The sequence below is a fragment of the Choloepus didactylus genome, chromosome 1 (genome assembly GCF_015220235.1).
Source record: "Choloepus didactylus isolate mChoDid1 chromosome 1, mChoDid1.pri, whole genome shotgun sequence".
Classification (NCBI taxonomy): Eukaryota; Metazoa; Chordata; class Mammalia; order Pilosa; family Megalonychidae; genus Choloepus; species Choloepus didactylus.
The window spans coordinates 211,476,905-211,499,636 of NC_051307.1; the positions used below are offsets into that span (position 1 = coordinate 211,476,905).

At 36.5% G+C, this 22,732-nt stretch overlaps 1 protein-coding gene across 22 annotated transcripts in view; it reads left to right on the forward strand.

Moving 5' to 3' along the window:
* LOC119505938 (sarcolemma associated protein) overlaps positions 1-22,732 on the forward strand; it is a 200,834-nt gene that overhangs the window by 94,078 nt on the left and 84,024 nt on the right. Inside the window, exon 1 of one of the 22 annotated variants that reach the window (XM_037798936.1) lies at positions 10,047-10,092. The exons of the other annotated variants lie outside the window; for them this stretch is intronic. Coding sequence (XP_037654864.1) covers positions 10,090-10,092 — 3 coding nt within the window. The 5' untranslated portion in view covers positions 10,047-10,089. Of the gene's footprint in view, positions 1-10,046; positions 10,093-22,732 lie in introns of those variants that run through there. 22 annotated transcript variants of the gene reach the window in all.

The window sequence follows — 22,732 nt, forward strand, 5'->3', positions numbered from 1 at the left end:
CAAATGCCCCAAGAGCAACTGAGAGTGACATTTTGAAGAGGAGCTGCAGCCTAGAGAGGAACGTCCTGGGAGAAAGCCATTTTGAAACCAGAACTTGGAGCAGACGCCAGCCACGTGCCTTCCCAGCTAACAGAGGTTTTCCGGACACCATTGGCCATCCTCCAGTGAAGGTACCCGATTGCTGATGTGTTACCTTTATGGCCTTCAGCCTGTAACTTTGTAACCAAATAAACCCCCTTTTATAAAAGCCAATCCATCTGTGGTGTTTTGCATTCTGGCAGCATTAGCAAACTAGAACACCTACTGTGATGTTTAAATTCATGTGTCAGCTGGTTAGGTTATGGTGTCCAGTTGCTTGGTCAAGCAAGCTCCGGTCTTATTACTATGAGGATAATTTGTGGATTTGAATCATTAGTCAGTTGATTGAATCTATGGCTGATTATATCTACAATCAACCAAGGAGATTGTCTTCAGCAATAAGAGAAGTCTTTTCATCCAGTCAGTTGATGGCCTTAAAGGGAGAACTGATGATTTCAACAGTGGGAAAGAACTTCTGTCTCTATTTCAGCCAACCAGCTTCTGAAAAATTCATTGAAACCCTCATCAGAGTTCCCAACTTGTGGCTTGCCCTACAGAATTCAGACTTGTCAATCCTCACAGTAGCATGAGCCAATTCCTATAATAAATCTCATATTTACATACATACATACATATATACATGCATGCCCCTGTGTGTGTGTATGTATGTATGTGTACCCATCCATTTTGATTAATTACACCTCCCCATCCTGAGAAGCGGTGGATGTCATGAGGGATATTGGGAGTAGACTGTGTTTGAACATGTGAATTATGTGGTAGCAGAAAAATGGGAGCCTCTGCACTATATTCAACCATCTGAGCAATTTTTTTTTTTTTTAGTTCCAATTGTTTCTTTTTCCCCCAATTCTTTTTTTTTGGGGGGGGGGGGGCAGGGGACAGTTGTACGTTCCCAGAAAAATCATACAGAAAAGACAGAGCTCCCATATCCACTCCCCCATCCCCCCAGTTTTCCCTATTATTAACATTTTGCATTAGTATGTTACCTTTGATGAATAATATTAAGAGAGATTCATACACAACTGTGGTCACCAAGTCATCATTGGAGGAAGGGGTTATCGTATTTATTGGTGCTCAGCATCCTCTCTTTACTGCTTTGCTCTACCTTGCATTTCCCATTTATTCCCTTGTTTGTTTTTTGTTACCCTCTGGAGCTGGGCCTTATATGCGCTGCAGTATCTGTTCCTCCTCCTTCTCCTTCCCCTTGCCTTTACATTCAGCTCATCACCCTCATAAGTGTGTGCTTAGCTGCTGATTGTGTCTAACTATATTTCTTACCAATCTCTTAGGATTTTGGTATTTAATTCATACTCTCTTAACTTATTCTCAACCTTAATTTAGGGTTGCTCTGCATGTGATTTTATGTATGTGTCTTCTTACCAGGATGAAAAATAAATGTTACAGACTAAATGATTTGCCATAGTGGTGGAGTTAAATTGGCCCTTCCTGATCTACTTGCTTCAGGAATGGGATTTTACAAGAAGTTTGGAATCATAGACCAGATAATATTGAGTCTAAATAGAGGAGGAGGGAGGCAATATGAAGGTTTGAAGGCAATATGAAGGTTTGAAGGCATAGCAGTTTCAAATCTGCAGTAGCTGAGAGGCAATGACAATCTACTTAATATGCCTGAGCCTTAGTTTCTGCATCAGAAATAGTGCAAGTCAAGTGCCTGCACCTAGCAGAAATTCAGTAAAGATTAGCTGTTGCTATAGATTACAGATTTGTTTGGTTTGGCCCAAGTAAAGATTGTAGGTTGAAAGACAACTAATGTGAGGAAGGAGTTTCACATTAGGTTTGATTGAAAAATGAAAGAGAGACCTAAGAAGTACTTATTTTTCCATCATACTACTTAATTACACAACAATGGAACTGCTTGGTTACTTTTCCTTTATCACATAGGGCTGTGGCATGTCCAACTCATTCATCATTATATGCCCCAGAGTTTCACACAGTATGGCCCTAGAAAGGGGTGTGGCTTGATGAAAAGCTACTGGCAGTGCTGAAGATTGCTCAGAATCTCATTTATTTATTGTGTGGTATTGTGAGAAACTCTTCTGTGGTTGTGACTCATTATTCAGGCTCAGAATAATTTGATTTGTGTACATTTAAGTATAGAATTTGTTCAGTCTCTTTAACAAAGAGGATGCTTTTGTATTTCTCTCTGGAAGGATATTATAAGAATTTAATGTTAGAAACTGGAAATTCAGAGATTCCCTCCTTCAAAGTAAAATTCTTTCAAATTATGAGAAACTTTTTAAGAACGTAATTTGTCAAATTTTGTGTTTAGTTTAAATTGAAGAACTTTAAGTAGAAATCTAAATGAGAAAACTCAGATATTAAGTTTGAAAATTTTCTGAATCTGTGATTTTATCATATACTATTAAATTAATAAATAATTAACTCATGTTTAGTGTTACTCTTCAAAAGTTTTCTTATTGTAATACTTTTGATATGGTTTTGATAGTTGTCAGCCCAGTGTTATAATTCCACATATTTATCAATTTGTATTCTGATAAAAGATTTTAAGATGACACAAGAAAAAAGAAAATACAACTAGCTCAATATCTATTAAAGACATTGGATGCATAATTAAAAGTCTTCTTACAGAGAAAACTACAGGCTCAGATGTCTCATTGCTGAAATGTGATACTACATTTAAGGAAGAAATTATGCTGGTTCTAATCTAACTCTTTTTGAAAATCAAGGAGGAATGGAAGCTTCCCAAGTCTTTTTATGAGGGCAACATTATCCTTATACCAAAACCAGTCAAAGATATTACAAGAAAAAAGAAATATAGAACTATTCTTCATTATTATACACATAAAATCGTTAACAAAATATTAGCACATTGAATCCAGCAATATGTTAAAATATGTTTTTACAACTAAGTGGGGTTTATTCCAGGAATGCAAGGTTAGTTGAACATTTGAAAATTCATTGAAAGTCACTATATTAACAGAATAAAGGAGAAAAATCATATAGATTTGACAAACTCCAATACCCATTCCTGATTTTAAATACTCCTAGCAAATTAGGAACAAAGGGAACTCCTCAACCTGATAAAGGACATCTATGAAAATATATAGTTAATAATATACTTAATGGTGAAAGAATGCATTTCTTCTAAGATCAGGAACAGGTCAAAGACTCCACTTTCATCACTGCTATTCAGCATTATTCTGGATGTTGGAGCAAGTGTAGTAAGATAAGAAAAAGAACCAAAAGTCATACAGTTTGAAAAGGAAGATGACACGATCATGTGTGTTGAAGAAAAATCCTGAGAAATCGATATGTATTCTACTGAAACAAATAAATGATTTTAGCAAGGTCACAAAATACAAGGTCAGAATTTTAAAAAATCAGTTGTATTTGCTAAAAGTAGGCAATTGGGAAATTTAAAAAGTATATAATTTGCAGTGCCATCAGAGGACACTTAGGGAAAATTTTAATTGAAAATTGAACAGTACCAAACACTGCTGAGAAATGAAGGAAAACAAATATACCGAGAGAGATACTATCTTCATCTATTTGAAATGTAGTGATGTCAATTTTGTAGAAATTGAAAAACTGCTTCTGAAATTTTTATGGGAATGTAAAGGATCTAGAATAGCCAAAACAATTTTGAAAATGAACGAAGTTAGAAGACTTATGCTGTCTGATTTCAAGACTTACTATGAAGCTAGGCATCATAACTGGGTTTTTTTTCCTTTTTAAAAGTTGTACGTTTACAGAAAAAAGCTTGCATACAACACAGGATTTCCATATACCACCTATTTATTAACATCTTCCCATTGGTGTGATACATTCATTACAATTGATGAAAGTACATGTTTATAATTGTGCTATTAACTGTTGTCCATGGTTTAACATAGGGTTGACTGTGTAGTGCTGTTCCATGGATTTTTTTAAAAAAATTTTATTCTAGTAACGTATGTACAACCTAAAATTTCCCCTTTTAGCTACATTCAGATATATTTGATTGTTGTTAATTACATTCACAGAGTTGTGCTTCCATCACCACCATCCATGACCAAAACTTCTTCATCATTCCAAATAGGAACTCTGTACTGTACGCTTTAAGCCTTAACTCTCTCTATTCCCTATCCCCACCCCCATTCCCTGGTAAACCTGTATTCTAGCTTCTGACTCTGTGAATTTCCTTATTCTAATTATTTCAAATCAATGAGATCATACAGTATTTGTGCTTTTGTGTCTGGCTTCTTTCACTCGATATGATGTCTTTTATGTTCATCCATGTTGTCACATGTATCAGAACTTCATTCCTTTTTCTGGCTGGATAATTTTCCATTGTGTATATAATGTCACATTTTGTTTATCTGTTCATCTACTAATGGACTCTTGTGTTGCAATTGTGAATAATGCCACTCTGAATACTGATGTGCAAATATCTATTTAAATATCTGTTTTCAATTCTTTTGGGTTTATACCTAATAGTGGGATTGCCAGGTCATATGTTTCTGAGGAACTGCCAAATTGTCTCCCACAGTGGCTCCACTATTTTATGTTCCCACCAACAATGAATGAGTGTTCCTATTTTTACGCATCCTCTCCAACACTTGTAATTTTTTCTTTTTTAATAGTAGCCATTCTAGTGGGCATGAAATAATATCTCATGGTTTTGATTTTCATTTCCCTAATGGTTAATAATGTTGAGCATCATTTTATGTGCTTCTTGGCCAGTTGTGTATCTTCTTTGGAGAAAATCTGTTCAAACAGTCTTTTGCCCATTTTAAAACTGGGTTGTTTGTCTTTTTGTTGTTGAGTTAGAGGATTTCTTTATATATTCTGGATATTAAGCCCTTATTGGGAATGTGGTTTCCAATTTTTTTCCTCCCATTGTTTAGGTTGTCTCATAACACTTTTGGTAGTGAAAAAGTACAGTTAGAATTGACATTTAAAACCTTTTGAATAAGTTTAAGAAAATATTTAGAATTAAAGCACCAAATAAAATCTTCAGTTAACCATTTTCTTCTAAACTAATTTTTTATAAATTAAACATTTTTATTTGACTTTTAAGTCAAAACAGTTTAGCCATCTTACAAGAATTTTGGTAAAAATTGAGAAAAGAAAAACAAGCCATCTATAATCTCACCATTTTAACATAACCATCAAAAAATATATTGTAGCAAATAGAGACAGAAACTAGATTAGATTGACGGGGGGTGGCGTAGGGAGAGTTACTGCTTAATAGGTTCTGAGTTTCTGTTAAGGGTGATGAAAATGTAGTGGTAAAGGTAGTACAACATTGTAAACATAATTAATACCACTGAATTATACACTAGAAGATGGTTAAAATGGCAAATTTAATGTTATATATGTATATATGTTACCACAATTAAAAAAATAAATAAGATTGATTGGTATATTATTGGTATATTTAAGGAAATATAGGTTATTATTAAAGGGTATGAGAATATCTGTAATCTTTTATTAATCTTTTTATGTGAATTTTAAATATAATTGTAATCATTAGAGACACCAAATTTTGTGTTGCACATTTTTTACTTTATTTTGTCAGAAGCATTTCCTCATTGCTGCATACTCATATATAAAATTTAATTTTAATAATTACATTCTTAACGTCTATACCATGATTATATCATTTTCAGTTGTTTAGTATATACTGTTAAAAAATAGTCCAGTGACTATTTTTGTGACATTATCATGTGCACTATTTGTGCTTTAAAGGTGATGACTAAAATTTATTTATAGAAGGACACTATTTTAAAGAAGATTGCATTCATTACCCAAAAGTTGTAGCTAAAGGAGATAGATTTACCTAAAATACCGCTAGAGATCCTGGTGAAAAAGCCAGTAAGAGAGTACTGTTTAAATTTAAGTAATAGTTGTTAATGTTGGTGGAGAATGATTGACTTGCTGAGGGGGAGATTAACTGTGTTTATAAGTTAAATCACTTCCTTCCTGTTCTAAATCTGGTATTTTTCACAGATGTCTGAGATGAAGACAGAGAACTGACCAGCCTATTTTTTCTTTAATGTTCTGAATATTTCAAAGCACAGAACTTAATGGATATTGATGACATAATTGATACAATGTCACCATTGTCATCCCAGTAGTGTAATTCTGTGTTTTTATTAGTTCATATCCTAATTGCAAAAAGATTTTGCTATGGTCTCTATGGTCTATAATGCATTCTCTCTCTACCCACACACCAACATAAACACAGACACTGTGAGAAAGTTGTAAAGACACCGAAGCCAAATACAGCTGAGGAATATGCAGGAGCATTAAATTTGGTACTGATTCTTGTCAGCCGTTGGAAACACAATGGGCAGCTTTGTTCTTATTGTCTGGCAAGAGTAAGTGTATCAGTGTTTAAAGAGAGGCTAACCCTCTTGGTACTAAATTCTAATGGAATGTGTTTGTCTACTCTGCCCATCAACATACTGGTCATTGCAGTCATTTTTAGCTTGACCTTTTACTTTGATCGCTAGTACAGAGGGTATCATGAACTTCAGACGCCAATAAGGCTATCCTAAATGTGTAAAGCTGTCACTCTAAAACCTTAGAATGTGTTGGAGGCTTGGATAAACTAGTATGTACTTGCCCTCCCCATTAAAAAAATTTTATGACTTTAAGTAATTTTCCATTGTAGGTTTTCCTCTGTGACCTTTTTTTTTTTTGTTAACAGTTTGATCAAGAAGCCAAGCTGTTTAACCTGTAGAATTTTCTGTAGTCTGGACTTAGCTGATTGCATACTCTTGACTTCTGTATTTGCTGCAAATTGGTAGCTGGAGCCAGACTGGAGGCTTGATCGAACTCAGCTTCAATCCCTTTAGCAAGACTGGTGAAGTTGTGTTCTTTTGTCAGGAGGCATATAATATCTGTGTGCTGTTAGCCATCATTGCTGCTTTAATGCCTAGATCCATGATTACTTGTATTAGGTGTCGTGAAATGGTGGTATTCTAAATCTGTCATTTCATTTTCATTTGTTAGTTGGAATACTTTTATAAAGAAATGCTTCCCCTCATCTAGTATTTAGGTACCCAGTAGTACAGTTCATATAGGAAAGACAGGACAATTTTTCTTACCTTTCGTTAATGACTTTTCAAGAAAATGAATTGGTTCCCTATCATACTCTGAAAATGACTAACCAGTTGGGTTTTAAAAATATTATAATGAATTCATAGATTTAAACATGGTTGATGGGTTTCAGTTCATTGCAGTTAACCTTATTGAAGATTAAATCTTCAATAAATTAAACTGAAGATCTTATCTTTGGCCAGGGGGATTCTATTCAAGTTGGCGCCTGAGTCCTTGTGACATAATCCTAGTAGTCTTAGATAACTTTCTTGCTATCCTTGGTATCTTCCAGGCTTGTCTTGCCTTTATTTATTTATTTATTTATTTATTTATTTTTTGCCACAGACCTAAAATGAGCCACTTATTAAGCTGTCCTTGTTTCTTCTACTGGAAAAATGGTATATTAAGACCATAGTCGTCAGGGTGTTAGAGATTTTCATTGTTACTAGGCTGACCATTGTCTCTAGGCCAATTCAGGGACAGATTTAGGAAATAAATATATATACATACACCCATACTTTTTTTTAAATGCAATTTTATTGAGATATATTCACATGCATACAATCATCTGAAGTGTACGATCAGTTGATCACAGTATCATCATATAGTTGTGCATTCATCACCAGTCAGTTTTTGAACATTTTCATTACTCCAAAGGAAGAAAAAAAAAAAGAATAAAAATAAAAGTAAAAAAAGTAAAAAAGAATACCCAAAACATCTCATACCCCACTCATACTTTTAAAATAATAATAGAGGTAAAATTCCCTTCACATAGAATTAACCTATTTGAAGTGTATAGTCCAGTGCCATTTTAACTACTTGTTAAACTGTACTTTGAAAGTTATCACCTTTCTGTATATGAGTTGTATTTCACAGTAAGGAAATAACTGAAATTGTCAAACTGTAAACCATAACATTCTTTGAAATTTGCTCTCTAACTACTTGTTAAATCATGCTTTGAAAGTTATCACTTTGTAAATATATTTCACACACAGGAAAAAAAAGAAAAGAAAAAAGAAACAAAAAGTCCTTAGGACTTTAACAAGTAGTTATAGAGCAATTTTCAAAGAATGTTATGGGTTACAGTTCCCCCATGTCAGTTATTTCCTTCTAATTATTCTAATACCCTAGAAACTAAATATATATATATTTATATAAAAATTCAGTGTTCGTAATCCTTTGTTAAATCCTGTCTTGTCTGTTGCTATCCCTCCCTCTAGTTTGATCACTTTCTCAGTCTTCAGGGATATCTGGGCAGTGATCATCCTAACTTGTTCATATTGAAAAGGGGTGTTGGCTTAATGGGGAAGGGGGATGCATCTAGTTGATGTTCTTGAAGAGGCTGTTGCCTCTGGGTTTGGGGATTTATCTGGCATAGGAACACTCTGGAGGATTTAAGTTTCTGAAAAATAAACTTAGTGAGTGAAATTTTTATGGAGTTTCACATAGAGACCTAGCTATTCTTTAGTATTTTGGGGAGTACTGTTGATTAGGGCTTGGCTTACTATGACCATTTGGAATATCTAGCTGGGGCTTGCATAAGAGTAACCTCCAGGATAGCCTGTTGACTCTATGTGAAATCTCTTAGCCAGTGAAACCTTATTTAATTAACCTTTCTTTTCCCCTTTTTGGTCAAGAAGGCACTCAATCCCACAATGACAGAGCCAGGCTCATTCCTGGAATTCATGTCTCATGTCACCAGGGAGACTCACTTCCCTGGAGTCATGTTCCATGTAGGGGGGAGGTTAATGAATTTATTTGCAGAGTTGGGCTTAGGGAGAGACAGGCCATGTCTGTGCAACAAAAGAAGTTCTGGAGGTGACTCTTAGGTATAATTATAGGTAGGCTTAACCTCCCCTTTATGGCCATAAGTTTCACTAGAGCAAGCCTCAAGATCAAGGGCTTGACTTATTAAGTAGGGGGTTCCTAATTTCACGTAGCATACATTCTTTTCAAGATTAACAGTGTCTCACATTATCTTCACTTAGTTGAACAATCATGATCACTCTCAATTTTAAACTATTATCATAACCCAAAACACCCCAAAGCTCTTATCAGCTCCTGATTATTTATCCCTAGTATTAGTGTGGTACTGATAAGGTATTCCTATTAAATATAGTCAATATATGCAATAGGTAGTTTTTCTCATATCCACTCTTTTAACTCTTTGTACCAATGTCATGTCTTAGAAGTAAAACATGTAAGCACTTATTTGTATTTGTAGTGCTAATCTGTGGGATACATGCCTTTAAACAACCCCTTTCAATCATATTTGCCTTCAGTGCACCACTGATACTTACAATCCCATTAACAAACTAACATCACCCCTGACCATTTCCATACCTTTAAGTTTACCCTCAATAACGTCTTTGTACATATTGGGTAGTCATTCCCCCTTCACTAGCTTCTGTCTATCTCTAGGTCCCCTATATTCTACATTATAAGAGGCTGATTTTATATTGTTCAGGGAGTTCATATTAGTGATAGTATACAATATCTCTTCTTTTGTGTCTGACTTTTTCTAGTGAACGGTATATCTTAAAGGTTCATCCATGTTGTCGTATGTTTCAGGACCTCGTTCCTTCTTACTGCTGCAAAGTACTCCATCATATGTATATGCCACATTTGTTTATCTGCTCATCTGTTGAAGGACACTTGGACTGTTTCCATCTCTTGGCAATTGTGAACAATGCTGCTATGAACGTTTGTGTGCAAATGCCTGTTCATGTCACTGCTTTTGGATCTTCTGGGTATATACCAAGAAGTGGAATTGCCGAATTGTGGGTAACTCGATATCCAGTTTTCTGAGGAACTGCCAAACTGTCTTCCCACAGCAGCTGTACCATTATACGTTCCCACCAGCAATGAATAAGAGTTCCAACTTCTGGACATCATATCAAGCATTTGTAGTTTCCTGTTTGTTTAATGGTAATTAAATTCTTAATGGTGTGGGATGGTATCTCATTGTGGTTTTGATTTGCATTTCACTAATAGCTATTGAAGATGAACATTTTTTTCATGTGTTTTTTTTAGCCATTTGAACTTCCTCTTTGGAAAAATGTCTTTTCATATCTTTAGCCCATTTTATAATTTAGCTGTTTGTACTATTGTTGTTGAGTTGAAGGATTTCTTTATATATGCTGGGTATCAGTCTTTTATATAACCATCAGATATATGGTTTCCAAATATTTTCTCCCATTGAGTTGGCTGCCTCTTCACCTTTTTGACAAAGTCCTTTGAGGTGCAGATTTTGAGGAGTTCCCATTTATCTATTGTTTCTTTTGTTGTACTTTGGGTGTAAGGTCTAAGAATCTACCTCCTATTACTAGGTCTTGAAGATGTTTCCCTTTATTGTTTTCTAGGAGTTTTATGGTACTATCTCTTATATTGAGGTCTTTGATTCACCTTGAGTTAATTTTTGTGTAGTATCTGGGGTAGATTCATTCTTTTGGATATGGATAGCCATTTCTCCCAGCTCCATTTGTTGAAGAGACTGTTCTGTCTCAGTTTAGTGGATTTGGATGCCTTATCAAAAATCAGATGACCATACATCAGGGGGTCTATTTCCAAACTCTCAATTTGATTCCATTGATCAATATATCTATCTCTGTGCCAGCACCATGCTGTTTTCACCACTGTAGCTTTATAGTAGGCTTTAAAGTCAGGAAGGGTAAGTCCTCCCGCTTCATTCTTCTATTTTAGAATGTTTTTGGCAATTTGAGGCCCCTTTCCCTTCCAAATAAATTTGATGACTAGCTTTTCCAATTCTGTAAAGTAGGTTGTTGGAATTTTGATGGAATTGCATTGGATCCGTAGATCAGTTTAGGTAGAATTGACATCTTAATGATGTTTAGCTTTCCTATCCATGAACATGGAATGTCTTTCCACCTGTTTAGGTCCTTGTGCTGGTTTAAATGTATTATGTCCCCCAAAACACCATTATCTTTGATGTAATCTTTTGTGGGCAGACGTATCAGTTTTGATTAGATTGTGATTCTTTGAGTGTTTCCATGGAGATGTGCCCCACCCAACTGTGGGTAATGACTCTAATTGGATGATTTCCATGGAGGTGTTGCCCCACCCATTCAGGGTGGGTCTGAATTAAATTACTGGAGCACTATATAAGCTCAGACAGAAGGAGAAAGGTTGCTACAGCCAAAAGGGACACTTTGAAGAAGGCACAGAAGCTGAGAGAGTAGCTGCAGGTGAGAGAGAGTTTGAAGACGGCCATTGAAAGCGGACTCTTGCTCCAGAGAAGCTGAGAGGACAAAGACCCCAAGTGCAAGTAAGAGTGACATTTTTGAGGAACTGCAGCCTAGAGAGGAATGTCCTGGGAGAAAGCCATTTTGAAACCAGAACTTTGGAGCAGACACCAGCCACATGCCTTCCCAGCTAACAGAGGTTTTCTGGACACCATTGGCTATCCTCCAGTGAAGGTACTCAATTGTTGATGACTTACCTTGGACACTTTATGGCCTTAAGACTGTAACTTTGTAACCAAATAAACCCCCTTTATGAAAGCCAATCCATTTCTGGTGTTTTACATTCCGGCAGCATTAGCAAAGTAGAACAGTCCTCTTTGATTTCTTTTAGTAAAGTTTTATAATTTTCTGTGTAGAGGTCTTTTACATCCTTGGATAAGTTTATTCCTAGGTACTTGATTATTTTAGTTGGTATTGTGAAAGGAATTTTTTTCTTGAGTGCCTCTTCAGTTAGGTCATTACTAGTGTAAAGGAACTTTACTGACTTCTGCATATTAATCTTAGATCCCACCACTTTGCTGAATTTGTTTATTAGCTCAAGTAGCTTTGGCACTGATTTCTCAGGATTTTCCAAATGTAAGATCATAGTCATCTGCAAATAATGACAGTTTAACTTCTTCCTTTCCAATTTGGATGCCTTTTATTTGCCTTGCTGAATTGCTCTGGCTAGAACTTCTAGCTCAGTGTTGAATAAAAGTGGTGACAGTGGGCATCCTTGTCTTGTTCCCGATCTTAGGGGGAAAGCTTTCAGTCTCTCACCGTTAAGTACTATGCTGTCTGTGGGTTTTTCGTATATATGCCCTTTATCATATTGAAGAATTTCCTTCAATTCCTAGCTTTTGAAGTGTTTTTATCAAAAAAGGATGCTGAATGTTGTGGAATGCTTTTTCAGCATCTATTGAGATGGCATTTGATTTTTCCCTTTAGATTTGTTAATGTGTTGTATTGTATTGATTTATGTATGTTGAACCACTCTTGCATGCCTGGAATGAACCCCATTTGGTCGTGGTGTTTGATTCTTTTAATGTGTCTTTGGATTCAATTTGCAAGTATTCTGTTGAGAATTTTTGCATGTATATTCATTAGGGAGTTTGACCTGTAGTTTTCCTTTCTTGTAGTATCTTTATCTGGGTTTTGTATTAGAGTGATGTTACCTTCATAAGATGAGTTAGGTAGTATTCCTTTTTCTTCAGTTTTTTGAAAGAGTTTGAGCAGGAATGGTGTCAATTCTTTTTGTAAGGTTTGGTAAAATTCCCCTGTGAAGCCATCTGACCCTGGGCTTTTATTTGTAGGAAGATTTTTGATGACTGATTGGAATCTCTTTGGTTATGACTGATTGGCTGAGGTCTTCTGTTTCTTCTTGGGTCAGTCTAGGTTGTTCATGTGTTTATTGGAAATTGTCCATTTCCTCTAAGTTGTCTCATTTGTTGCTGTCCACTTGTTCATAGTATCCTCTTAGGATTTTAAAAATTTCTTCAGGATCCACAGTAATGACCCCCCTCTCATTTCTGGTTTTGTTTATTTGGGTCTTCTCTGTTTCTGACTTTGTCAGTCTAGCTAAGAGTTTGTCAGTCTTGTTGATCTTCTCAAAGAACCAATTTTTGGTTTTATTTATTGTTTTGTTTTGTTGTTTTTTTTTTTTTTTTGGTTTGTTTTGTGTTTTTGTTGTTGTTGTTGTTGTTGTCCTCCAGCTCATTTATTTCTGCTTTAATCTTTGTTATTTCTTTTCTTCTACTTGTTTTAGGGTTAGTTTTCTGATCGTTGTGTAGCTTCTTCAGTTCAGTTAGGTCTTTGGTTTTAGCTCTTTCTTCCTTTTTAATGTATGCATTTAGAGCTGTAAATTTCCCTCTCAGTACTGCCTTTGCTACATCCCATAGTTTTTCATATGTTGTGTTTTCATTTTCATTCACCTCTAGATATTTACCTATTTCTTTTGCAATTTCTTCTTTGACCCACTGATTATTTAGGAATGTGTTGTGAAACCTCCACATATTTGTGAAAGTTCTGGTTCTTTGGTGGTTATTGATTTCTAGTTGCATTACATTATGGTCAGAGAGTGTGCATTGAATAAATTCAATCATTTTAAATTTATTGAGACTTGTTTTGTGCCCCAGCACATTCCATGGGCACTAAAGAAGACTGTATATCCTGGTGCTTTGGGATGTAATGATCTGTATATGTCTGTTAAGTCTTAATTCGTTTATCACATTGTACATGTTCTCAATTTCCTTATTGGTCCCCTGTCTGGTTGTTCTATCTATAGAAGAGAATGGTGTATTGAAGTCTCCCACTGTTATTGTAGATATGCCTATTGCTCCCTTCAGTTTAGCCAATGTTTGTCTCATGTACTTGGGGCTCCTTGATTTGGTGCATAAACATTTATGATCATTATTTCTTCTTGATGAATTCACCTTTTTTAATATATGGTATCTTTCTTTGTTTCTTATGACATGTTTGCATTCAAAGTCTATTTTGTCTAAAGTTAGACAATGCTGTGAAAAGCATTGGAATCATAGAATTTGAGTATACTTGAAAGAAATCTTAGAGATCCGTCTTCTTGGTAGTGGTTTTCTAACCTTTTTCTGACTACAACTTACAGTAAGAAATACATTTTACATCAGAGTCAAATATATATATATATATATTTCCAAACAAAATTTTGTTAGTGTTTCTTGTACTTTTACTTCTATCCTATTCTGTTTGATTTTTTTAAAAAAAGAATGCTAATTGCAACTCACTAAATTGAGTTGGTAATCCACTAATGGAATAGAACTTGAAGTCTGAAAGCACTGTAAATCTAGTGTAAAAAAATCCTTTAGTTGACTTGCCCAAGGCCACAAGGTACACATTAATGAAAAAGACCAAACCAGAATCCAGGTATTGCCATTTCCCAAGAAGTGTAACAGTGGCTTCCAGTATAGAAAAAAAAAATTGAGGATAAGTGTTACTGCTTCAGAGTATTGCTTGTGCTTATCTCTGTAGTATGAAATTTTAAGGTTTAAGAATTTCAAATGGACTTATAAAATCAACATGATTTCCTTTATCGGTGTTATGTAATTAACAAATACACACACACACACACACACACACACACACACACTGCTAGCAGTTGGTCTGTTTTGAATTGTAAGCAGAGAGTAAGGCATTTTTAGACAGCTTGGTGGCTTTTAACTTGTCACCTAGAAATTAATGAAAAGAAATGTTGTTTTCATATTCTCTGCAAATTGCTTATTCTTTTGTTGTGTTTCATTTTTGAAGAGATCTTTTCAGAGGAGAGAGGGTTAAATGAGACATAAAGGTCAGTGTGGAGTAATGGAAAAAGCTTGGCCTTTTTTAATAGTGAAGAAATGGCCCTTTTTATTCTGTTATTTGAATCCGTGCTTCTTTTTTTTTTCATTAGCTCAGTGACCTTTGAAAGACTCTTAACATGCCTGCGCTTCACTTTTCTCATTTATAAATTAAAGTGATAATATCTATATCATAGTTGTTTTTTTTTTATTTTATTTTGAAATAAATTCAAAGTTATAGGAACAGTTGCAAAAACAATAGAAACCCCATACACAGAATTCCAGCATACCCTGACCCCCCTCCCCTGATACCCCAATCCACCAACTTTAACATCCTGTCCATTTGTTTCCCTCCCTGCCTCCCTATCATCCATCACCTATTGCTCTGTCTTCTGAACATATGAGAGCAAGCTACACACATCCTTGAACAAACACTATAATTCACATATACAATTCCCATGAACAAGAACATTCTTTCATGCAATCCCATCAAGTGCAGCTAAGAAGTTCAAGAAATTCAACATTGATACAAAGCTTACATTCTACACTCTATATTACCTTTTTTTTTTTCCCCTTGTGTCTCAACTGTGTCCCTTTGAGCCTCCTGTCCTGCATCTTCAGATCCCATCCAGGATCATCCCTGGCATGCAATTGTCATCTATTTGGACTGTCTTTTTTTTTTTTTTCAGTTGTGGAAACATATATACAGCCTTTATCTTCCCATTCCACCCCCTCCCTAGCATTCCATCAGTGGGATTAATCACATTTAGAATGTTGTAATGCTATCACCTTCCCACCTTCCATTACTAGAAATTTCCCTTCACCTCAAACAGCAACCCTAGAAACAAACCCTACACTCATTTCTTAACTCCCCATTGCCCCTTCCCCCATTTCTCATAACCCATACTCTACTTTTCATTGCTATGATCATATTCTCTGATAATTTCTTTGTGTTTACTGTGGGGCTTAAATTTAACCCCTTAAATCCATAACAATCTTGTTTTTCTTTGATACCAACTTAATTTCAATAGGACATGTAAACTATGCTCCTATACTCCTCCATTCCCCCACGTTTAATAGTTCTTGTCAAAAATTACATGTTTTACATCGAGTCCAAATCCACTGATTTGTCATTGGAGTTTGTGTATTTTATATCCTGTAGGAAGTAAATAGTGGAGTTCCAAATCAAAAATTATTGACTTCTTTTTGTATTCCATTGTGGTCAGAGAATGTGCTTTGAGTATATTCAAAATTTTTTTTTTTTTTTAATTTATTGAGGCTTGTTTTATGTCGCAGCATATGGTCTATTCTGGAGAAAGATCTGTGATCACTAGAGAAAAATGTGTGTCCTGGTGATTTGTGATGTAAGGTTCTATATATGTCTGTTAAAATTCTCTGTATCTCTCTCTCCTTTCTTTGTTTTTCTGTCGCTAGGGCTCCCTTTAATATCTGAAGTAGGGCAGGTCTATTATTAGCAAAATCTCTCAACATTTGTTTGTGAAAAATTTAAGCTCTCAAATTTGAAGGAGAGTTTTGCTGGATAAAGTAACCTTGGTTGGAGATTTTTCTCTCTCAGAATTTTAAATATGTCATGCCACTGCCTTTTTGCCTCCATGGTGGCCACTGAGTAGTCCATTCCTTAGTCTTATGTTGTTTCCTTTGTATGTGGCGAATTGCTGTTCTCTTGCTGCTTTCAGAACTTGCTCCTTCTCTTCAGTATTTGACAGTCTGATCAGAATATGTGTTGGAGTGTGTTTATTTGGATTTATTCTATCTGGAGTTTGCTGGGCATTTATGCTTTGTGTATTTATATTGTGTAGAAGGTTGGGGAAGTTTTCTCCAACAATTTCTTTGAATAGTCTTTCTAGACCTTTACCCTTCTCTTCCCCTTCTGGGACACCAATGAGCCTTAAGTTTGGATGTTTTATTTTATCTATCGTATCCCTGAGATCCTTTTCGAGTTTTTCAATTTTTTTGTCCATTCTTTATTTTCTTTCATTTTCTGTTCTGTGGTCCTCTAGGACACTGAGTCGTCGTTCATCTTCCTCTAATCTTGTATTATGCGTATCCAGAGTCCTTTTGATTTGGCCAACAGTTTCTTTTATTTCCATAAGATCTTCTATTTTTTTATTTACTCTTGCAATTTCTTCTTTATGCTCTTCTAGGGTCTTCTTTATGTCCTTTATATCCTGTACCATGCTCTTCTTCATGTCCTTTATATCCTGTGCCATGCTCTCGTTCTTTGATTGTAGTCCTTTGTTTAATTGCGCCAAGTACTGTGTCTCTTCTGATGTTTTGATTTGGGTGTTTGGGATTGGGTTCTCAATATCATCTGGTTTTATCATATGCTTTAAGATTTTCTGTTGTTTTTGGCCTCTTGGCATTTGCTTTGCTTGATAGGGTTCTTTCAAGTTGTAAAAAATACAACTTGTGGGGTGTGTGTCTGGGTGGTTAGGGAGGCAGGACAGCTTTAATAATCAAACCTCCCAGGTTTTCCTGGAGAGTCAAGGCTGTTCCAAGAGTCTAAGCCTTCATTTCAGTTTTGCCCCAGATTTTCTCTGCCGCTGATCCACAAGTCCCTGGCATTGACGTAGCATCCCTGGGTTTTCCGAGCAGGCCCCTCTTCTCAGCTGTGATCTTCCAGGACCTCTGCTGAGGGAAGGCTGTGCTACATCACAAGTGCGCGCTGTCCCTCAAGGGAAGCCCCAGGCCGCTGGGCCATGCAGGGTCACTCCCAGCCTGATGCAAAGATGGCTGAATGGGGCATCTCAACCCCCCCCCCCCTTTCGCACAGCTCCGCCTTACCAGCTCCGGGACAACTAGATGTGTATGCACCCAAGGCCGCTGTCCACAGCCGATATTGTGGCGTGTACGTGGTGCCATGGGATACACTCCCCATCACACTGGGTTTCCTGGCGCGGTTCTGGGCTGTGGGTACGGCTCCCGGCAGGAGTGTCTCCAGCCTGCCGGGGAGCCGGCTGCAAGCAGCGTGGTTTCTCTCTCCTTTTGGCTCTCCCCTCTGCCCCTTGGCCCTGAGGGAATCAGCAGCAGTCTATCCTCGATGCCAGACACCAAGAGGTTGGCACAGCCTGCTCCTGCCGTGCTTCACTGCACAGTTCTCACTGTCGCAACTGCAGCACTACTGGGTTTATTTTATTTTATTTTTTAAAAAAAGAACTAGTCCATCTCCAAACGCCAGCCCCCAGTTTCCCCACACTGCAGCGTGGCCGCGGGGCTTTTAGCCGGCTGACTCACTCGTTTCAGAATGCAGACTCCCGGTTTCACCAAGTGCATGGTCCCTGTGGTTTTAGCAGACCTTGTCCAGCTGGTGCCTCACTGAATCTGGTGTTCTGGGTCACTTTCTGGTTTTTATCTAGTATTTTTCATGGAGGTGTTTTTTTGCCCTGTCTCACCTAGCCTCCATCTTAGGTTCTCCCCCTATATCATAGTTTTAATGTTACAGTTAATGAGGTCCTGATGGCATAAAGTATATTTTAATAAATACTAGATGTCTTCTTTCCTTTCTTCTTTAGAAAGGAATTCAGTGAGAATATGTTACTTGAATAAGTAGGGCTGGAGAGTATAGGAAAATGCAAAAAGAAAGCTACATTTTTTTTTCCTTCTCAATTGCATTTTTAATGGAACTTTATTTATATGTTCACACACCATACAAACCATACAATCAGGTGGCTTGCAATATCATCACATAGTTGTGCATGTATCACCATGATCAGTTTTAGAACATTTCCATTACTCCAGAAAAGAAATAAGAAAGAAAACCCAACCTTCCCATACCCCTTATCCCCCCTATTATGACCCATAGTATTGATGTGATACATTTGTTACTGTTGATGAAAGAATTTTTCCCATATACCTGTCTATTGTTAACTCCTTGAAATAGTGTCATACATTTGTTCTAATTCATGAAAGAACTTTTTAATATTTGCAGTTAATCACATTCGTTGTCCACCAAAAAATCAGTGTGTTATACATTCCCATGTTTTCACGTTCAGCTTTCCTTCTGGTGACATACATGGCCCTGAACTTCCCCTTTCTACCACATTCACCCACAATTCAGTACTGTTAATTATTCTCACAATAATGTGCTACCATCACCTCTATCAATTTCCAGACATTTAAGTTTGACCTAGTTAAAAGTCTGCACATACTAAGCAACCACTCCCTATTCTTTAGCCTCATTCCATATCCTGGTAACCTGTATTCTATATTTTATGACCATGAGTTTACATATTATATTTAGGTCATATTAGTGAGATCATACAATATTTGTCCATTTGTGTCTGACTCATTTCACTTAACGCAGTGTTCTCAAGGTTCATCCTTGTTGTTGCGTGCTTCAGGACTTTATACCTTCTTACTGCTGAATAATATTTCATCGCATGTATATTTTGCATTTTGTTTATCCATTCATCTGTTGATGGACACCTGGGTTGTTTCCATCTTTTGGCAATTGTGAATAATGCCACTATGAACATTGATATGCAAAGGTCTGTTTGCGTGCCTGCTTTCAGATTGCCTGGTCATAAGGCAACTCTGTCCTTAGCTTCCTGAGGAATCGCCAAACCATCCTCCATAGCAGCTGTACCATTTTACATTCTCACCCAGTAGTGAATAAGTGTTCCCATTTCTCCACATCATCTCCAACATTTGTAGTTTCCTGTTTGTTTGATTGTGGCCATTCTAGTAGGTGTGAGATGATATCCCATTGTGGTTTTGATTTGCATTTGCCTAATAGCTAGCAAAGTTGAACATCTTTTCATGTGCTTTTTAGCCATCTGTGTTTCCTCTTTGGAAAAATGTCTATTCATGTTCTTTCACCCATTTTATAATTGGGTTGTTTGTCTTTTCATTGTTGAGTTGTAGGATTTCTTTATATATTCTGGATATCAAATCCTTATCTGATGTGGCCCTCTCTCTCTGGCTAAGCCAACTTGAAAGGTGAAATCACTGCCCTCCCCCCTACGTGGGATCAGACACCCAGGGAAGTGAATCTCCCTGGCAACGTGGAATATGACTCCCAGGGAGGAATGTAGACCTGGCACCGTGGGACGGAGAACATCTTCTTGACCAAAAGGGGGATGTGAAAGGAAATGAAATAAGCTTCAGTGGCAGAGAGATTCCAAAAGGAGCCGAGAGGTCACTCTGGTGGGCACTCTTATGCACACTTTAGACACCCCTTTTTAGGTTCTAAAGAATTGGGGTAGCTGGTGGTGGATACCTGAAACTATCAAACTACAACCCAGAACCCATGAATCTCGAAGACAGTTGTATAAAAATGTAGCTTATGAGGGGTGACAATGGGATTGGGAAAGCCATAAGGACCAAACACCACTTTGTCTAGTTTATGGATGGATGTGTAGAAAAGTAGGGGAAGGAAACAAACAGACAAAGGTACCCAGTGTTCTTTTTTACTTCAATTGCTCTTTTTCACTCTAATTATTATTCTTGTTATTTTTGTGTGTGTGCTAATGAAGGTGTCAGGGATTGATTTAGGTGATGAATGTACAACTATGTAATGGTACTGTAAACAATCGAAAGTACAATTGGTTTTGTATGACTGCGTGGTATGTGAATATATCTCAATAAAATGATGATTTAAAAAAAAAAAAATCCTTATCTGATAATGTGGTTTCCAAAATACATTCTTTTACTGAGTTGGCTGCCTTTTTACCCTTTTGACGAAGTCCTTTAAAGCACGGAAGTACTCAATTTTGAGGAGTTCTCGTTTACCTATTTTTTTCTTTCATTGCTGGTGCTTTGTGTGTAACATCTAAGAAACTACCACCTATCGCTTGATGATCTATACTAATATTAGTATAGGGTGTGAGATAAGGGTCCTCTTTCATTCTTTTGCTTATGGATATCCAGTTCTCTCAACACCATTTATTGAAGAGACTGTTCTGTCCCAGTTGGGAGCCTCGTCAAAAGTCAATTGACCATAGAGATGAGGGTCTATTTCTGAACTCTCAGTTTGATTCCTTTGATCAGTATGTCTGTCTTTATGCCAGTACCATGCTGTTTTGACCACCGTGGCTTTATAATATGCTTTAAAGTCTGAATGAGTGAGTCTTCCCACTTCATTCTTCTTTTTCAAGATGTGTTTAGCTATTTGAGGACCCTTACCCTTCCAAATAAATTTGATAATTAGCTTTTGCATTTCTGCAAAGTAGGCTGTTGGAATTTTGATTGGTATTGCATTGAATCTGTAGATCAGTTTGGGTGGAATTGACCTTTTACCGACATTTAGCCTTTCAATCCATGAACACGGACTCTCTTTCCATTTATTTAGGTCTTTTTTGATTTCTTTTAGCAATGCTTTGTAGTTTTCTGTGTACAGGTCCTTTATACATCCTTGGTTAAGTTTATTCCTAGATATTTGATTCTTTTAGTTGCTATTGTAAATGGAGTTTGTTTTTCTTGAGTTCCTCCTCAACTCATTACTAGTGTATAGAATAGAAACACTCTTGATTTTTGCATGTAGGTCTTGTATCCCACCACTTTGCTGAACTTGTTTATTAGCTCTAATTAGTTTTTTCGGGACTTTTTAAATACAGGATCGTGTCATCTGCAAATAGCAAACGTTTTCTTCTCCCTCTGGGTACTTCCTAAGCTGCGTGGGACCGAGTGAGGGGAATGGAAAAGGATCGTCTAGTCCGGGACAGAAGTTTCCTACCTGATATTTTTCTCTTTCTTCAATTCAGTGTTTGTAGGATCCTTCTCCAGTCTTTACTTTCCTCCAGAGTTCTGAACAAGTATCCCTTTTCTCGCTGAATCTCTGGGGAGAAGTTTTCAGTAACTGTCTTACGTCACCATGTTGATCTACATTAATCCATTTTTTTATTGGTTGTTCTCTTCCTAGTAAGTTTATTGTGTGTGATCCCAGTTTTTCCTAATTTCTCTATAGTATACGTAGGTGATAAATAGGTAGGCTTCCTATGACTCCTGCTATCCCTTCCCTTTTTGAGGAGGGAAGATTACTCAAGTGATGAAAGGCAAGTTTGGAAAAACAGGATTCCATAGTTGATTCCAGCATTTTAGTTTCTAGTGTCTCAAATCTCCCTTATAATTAAGAGTTATATTACTGAAGATGCATTTGTCCTGATACCAAGTATGTTAGCTATAGCTATTAATCACAGGTGTGCTGAAACCAGTCGCCCTTGCTTGTTGAATGAAGATTTAACTCAGACATCCTACTAAGTGAGATGGAAAGGTAGAATTAAAATTTTGTTTAGCTGCCTTAAAAAAAATAAAAAGGCTTTATTGAGATATAATCCATAATTGTAAAGTGTACATGTTCAGTCGTTTTTATTATATTCACAGTCATGCAACCATTGCCACTATGCAATTTTAGAATGTTTTTGTCATTGCCAGAAAGAAACCTTGTACCCATTAGCAGTCACTCCTCATTCTTTGCAAACACTAATGTACTTTTCATTTCTAGAGTTTTCCTTGTTCTGGCCATTTCATATAAATGAAGTCACAGTATATGATCTTTTGTGACTGGCTTCTTTTACTTAGCCTAATGTTTTCCAAGATTCGTACACTTTGTAGCATGTATCAGTACTCAGTCCTTTTTATTGCCAAATAAATTCCATTGTGTTCATATGCCACATTTTGTTTATCCATTTATCAGTTGATGTTCATTTGAGTTGTTTCTACTTTTTTGCTTTTATGAATGATGCTGCAATAAACGTTTGTGTACAAGTTTTTATAAGGATGTATATTTTCACTTTTCTTGGTTATCTATCTAGTAATGGAATGGGTCATATGGTAACTCTGTGTTTAACATTTTCAGGAACTGACAAACTGTTTTCTTAAGTGGCTGTACCATTTAATCTACTTGGATTTTAAATCCCCTGGTTTTAGGGCTCTAATATATATATTGAAGGAGAAGCTTAGCTGAAACAAGTGGTTTGAATTGATAGGGTAAACCCACCTGTAGTAGTTTGCAGAGTTGGGAGTACTTTTGAAAGTAGCTTTGGAATTACTTCTATTAAT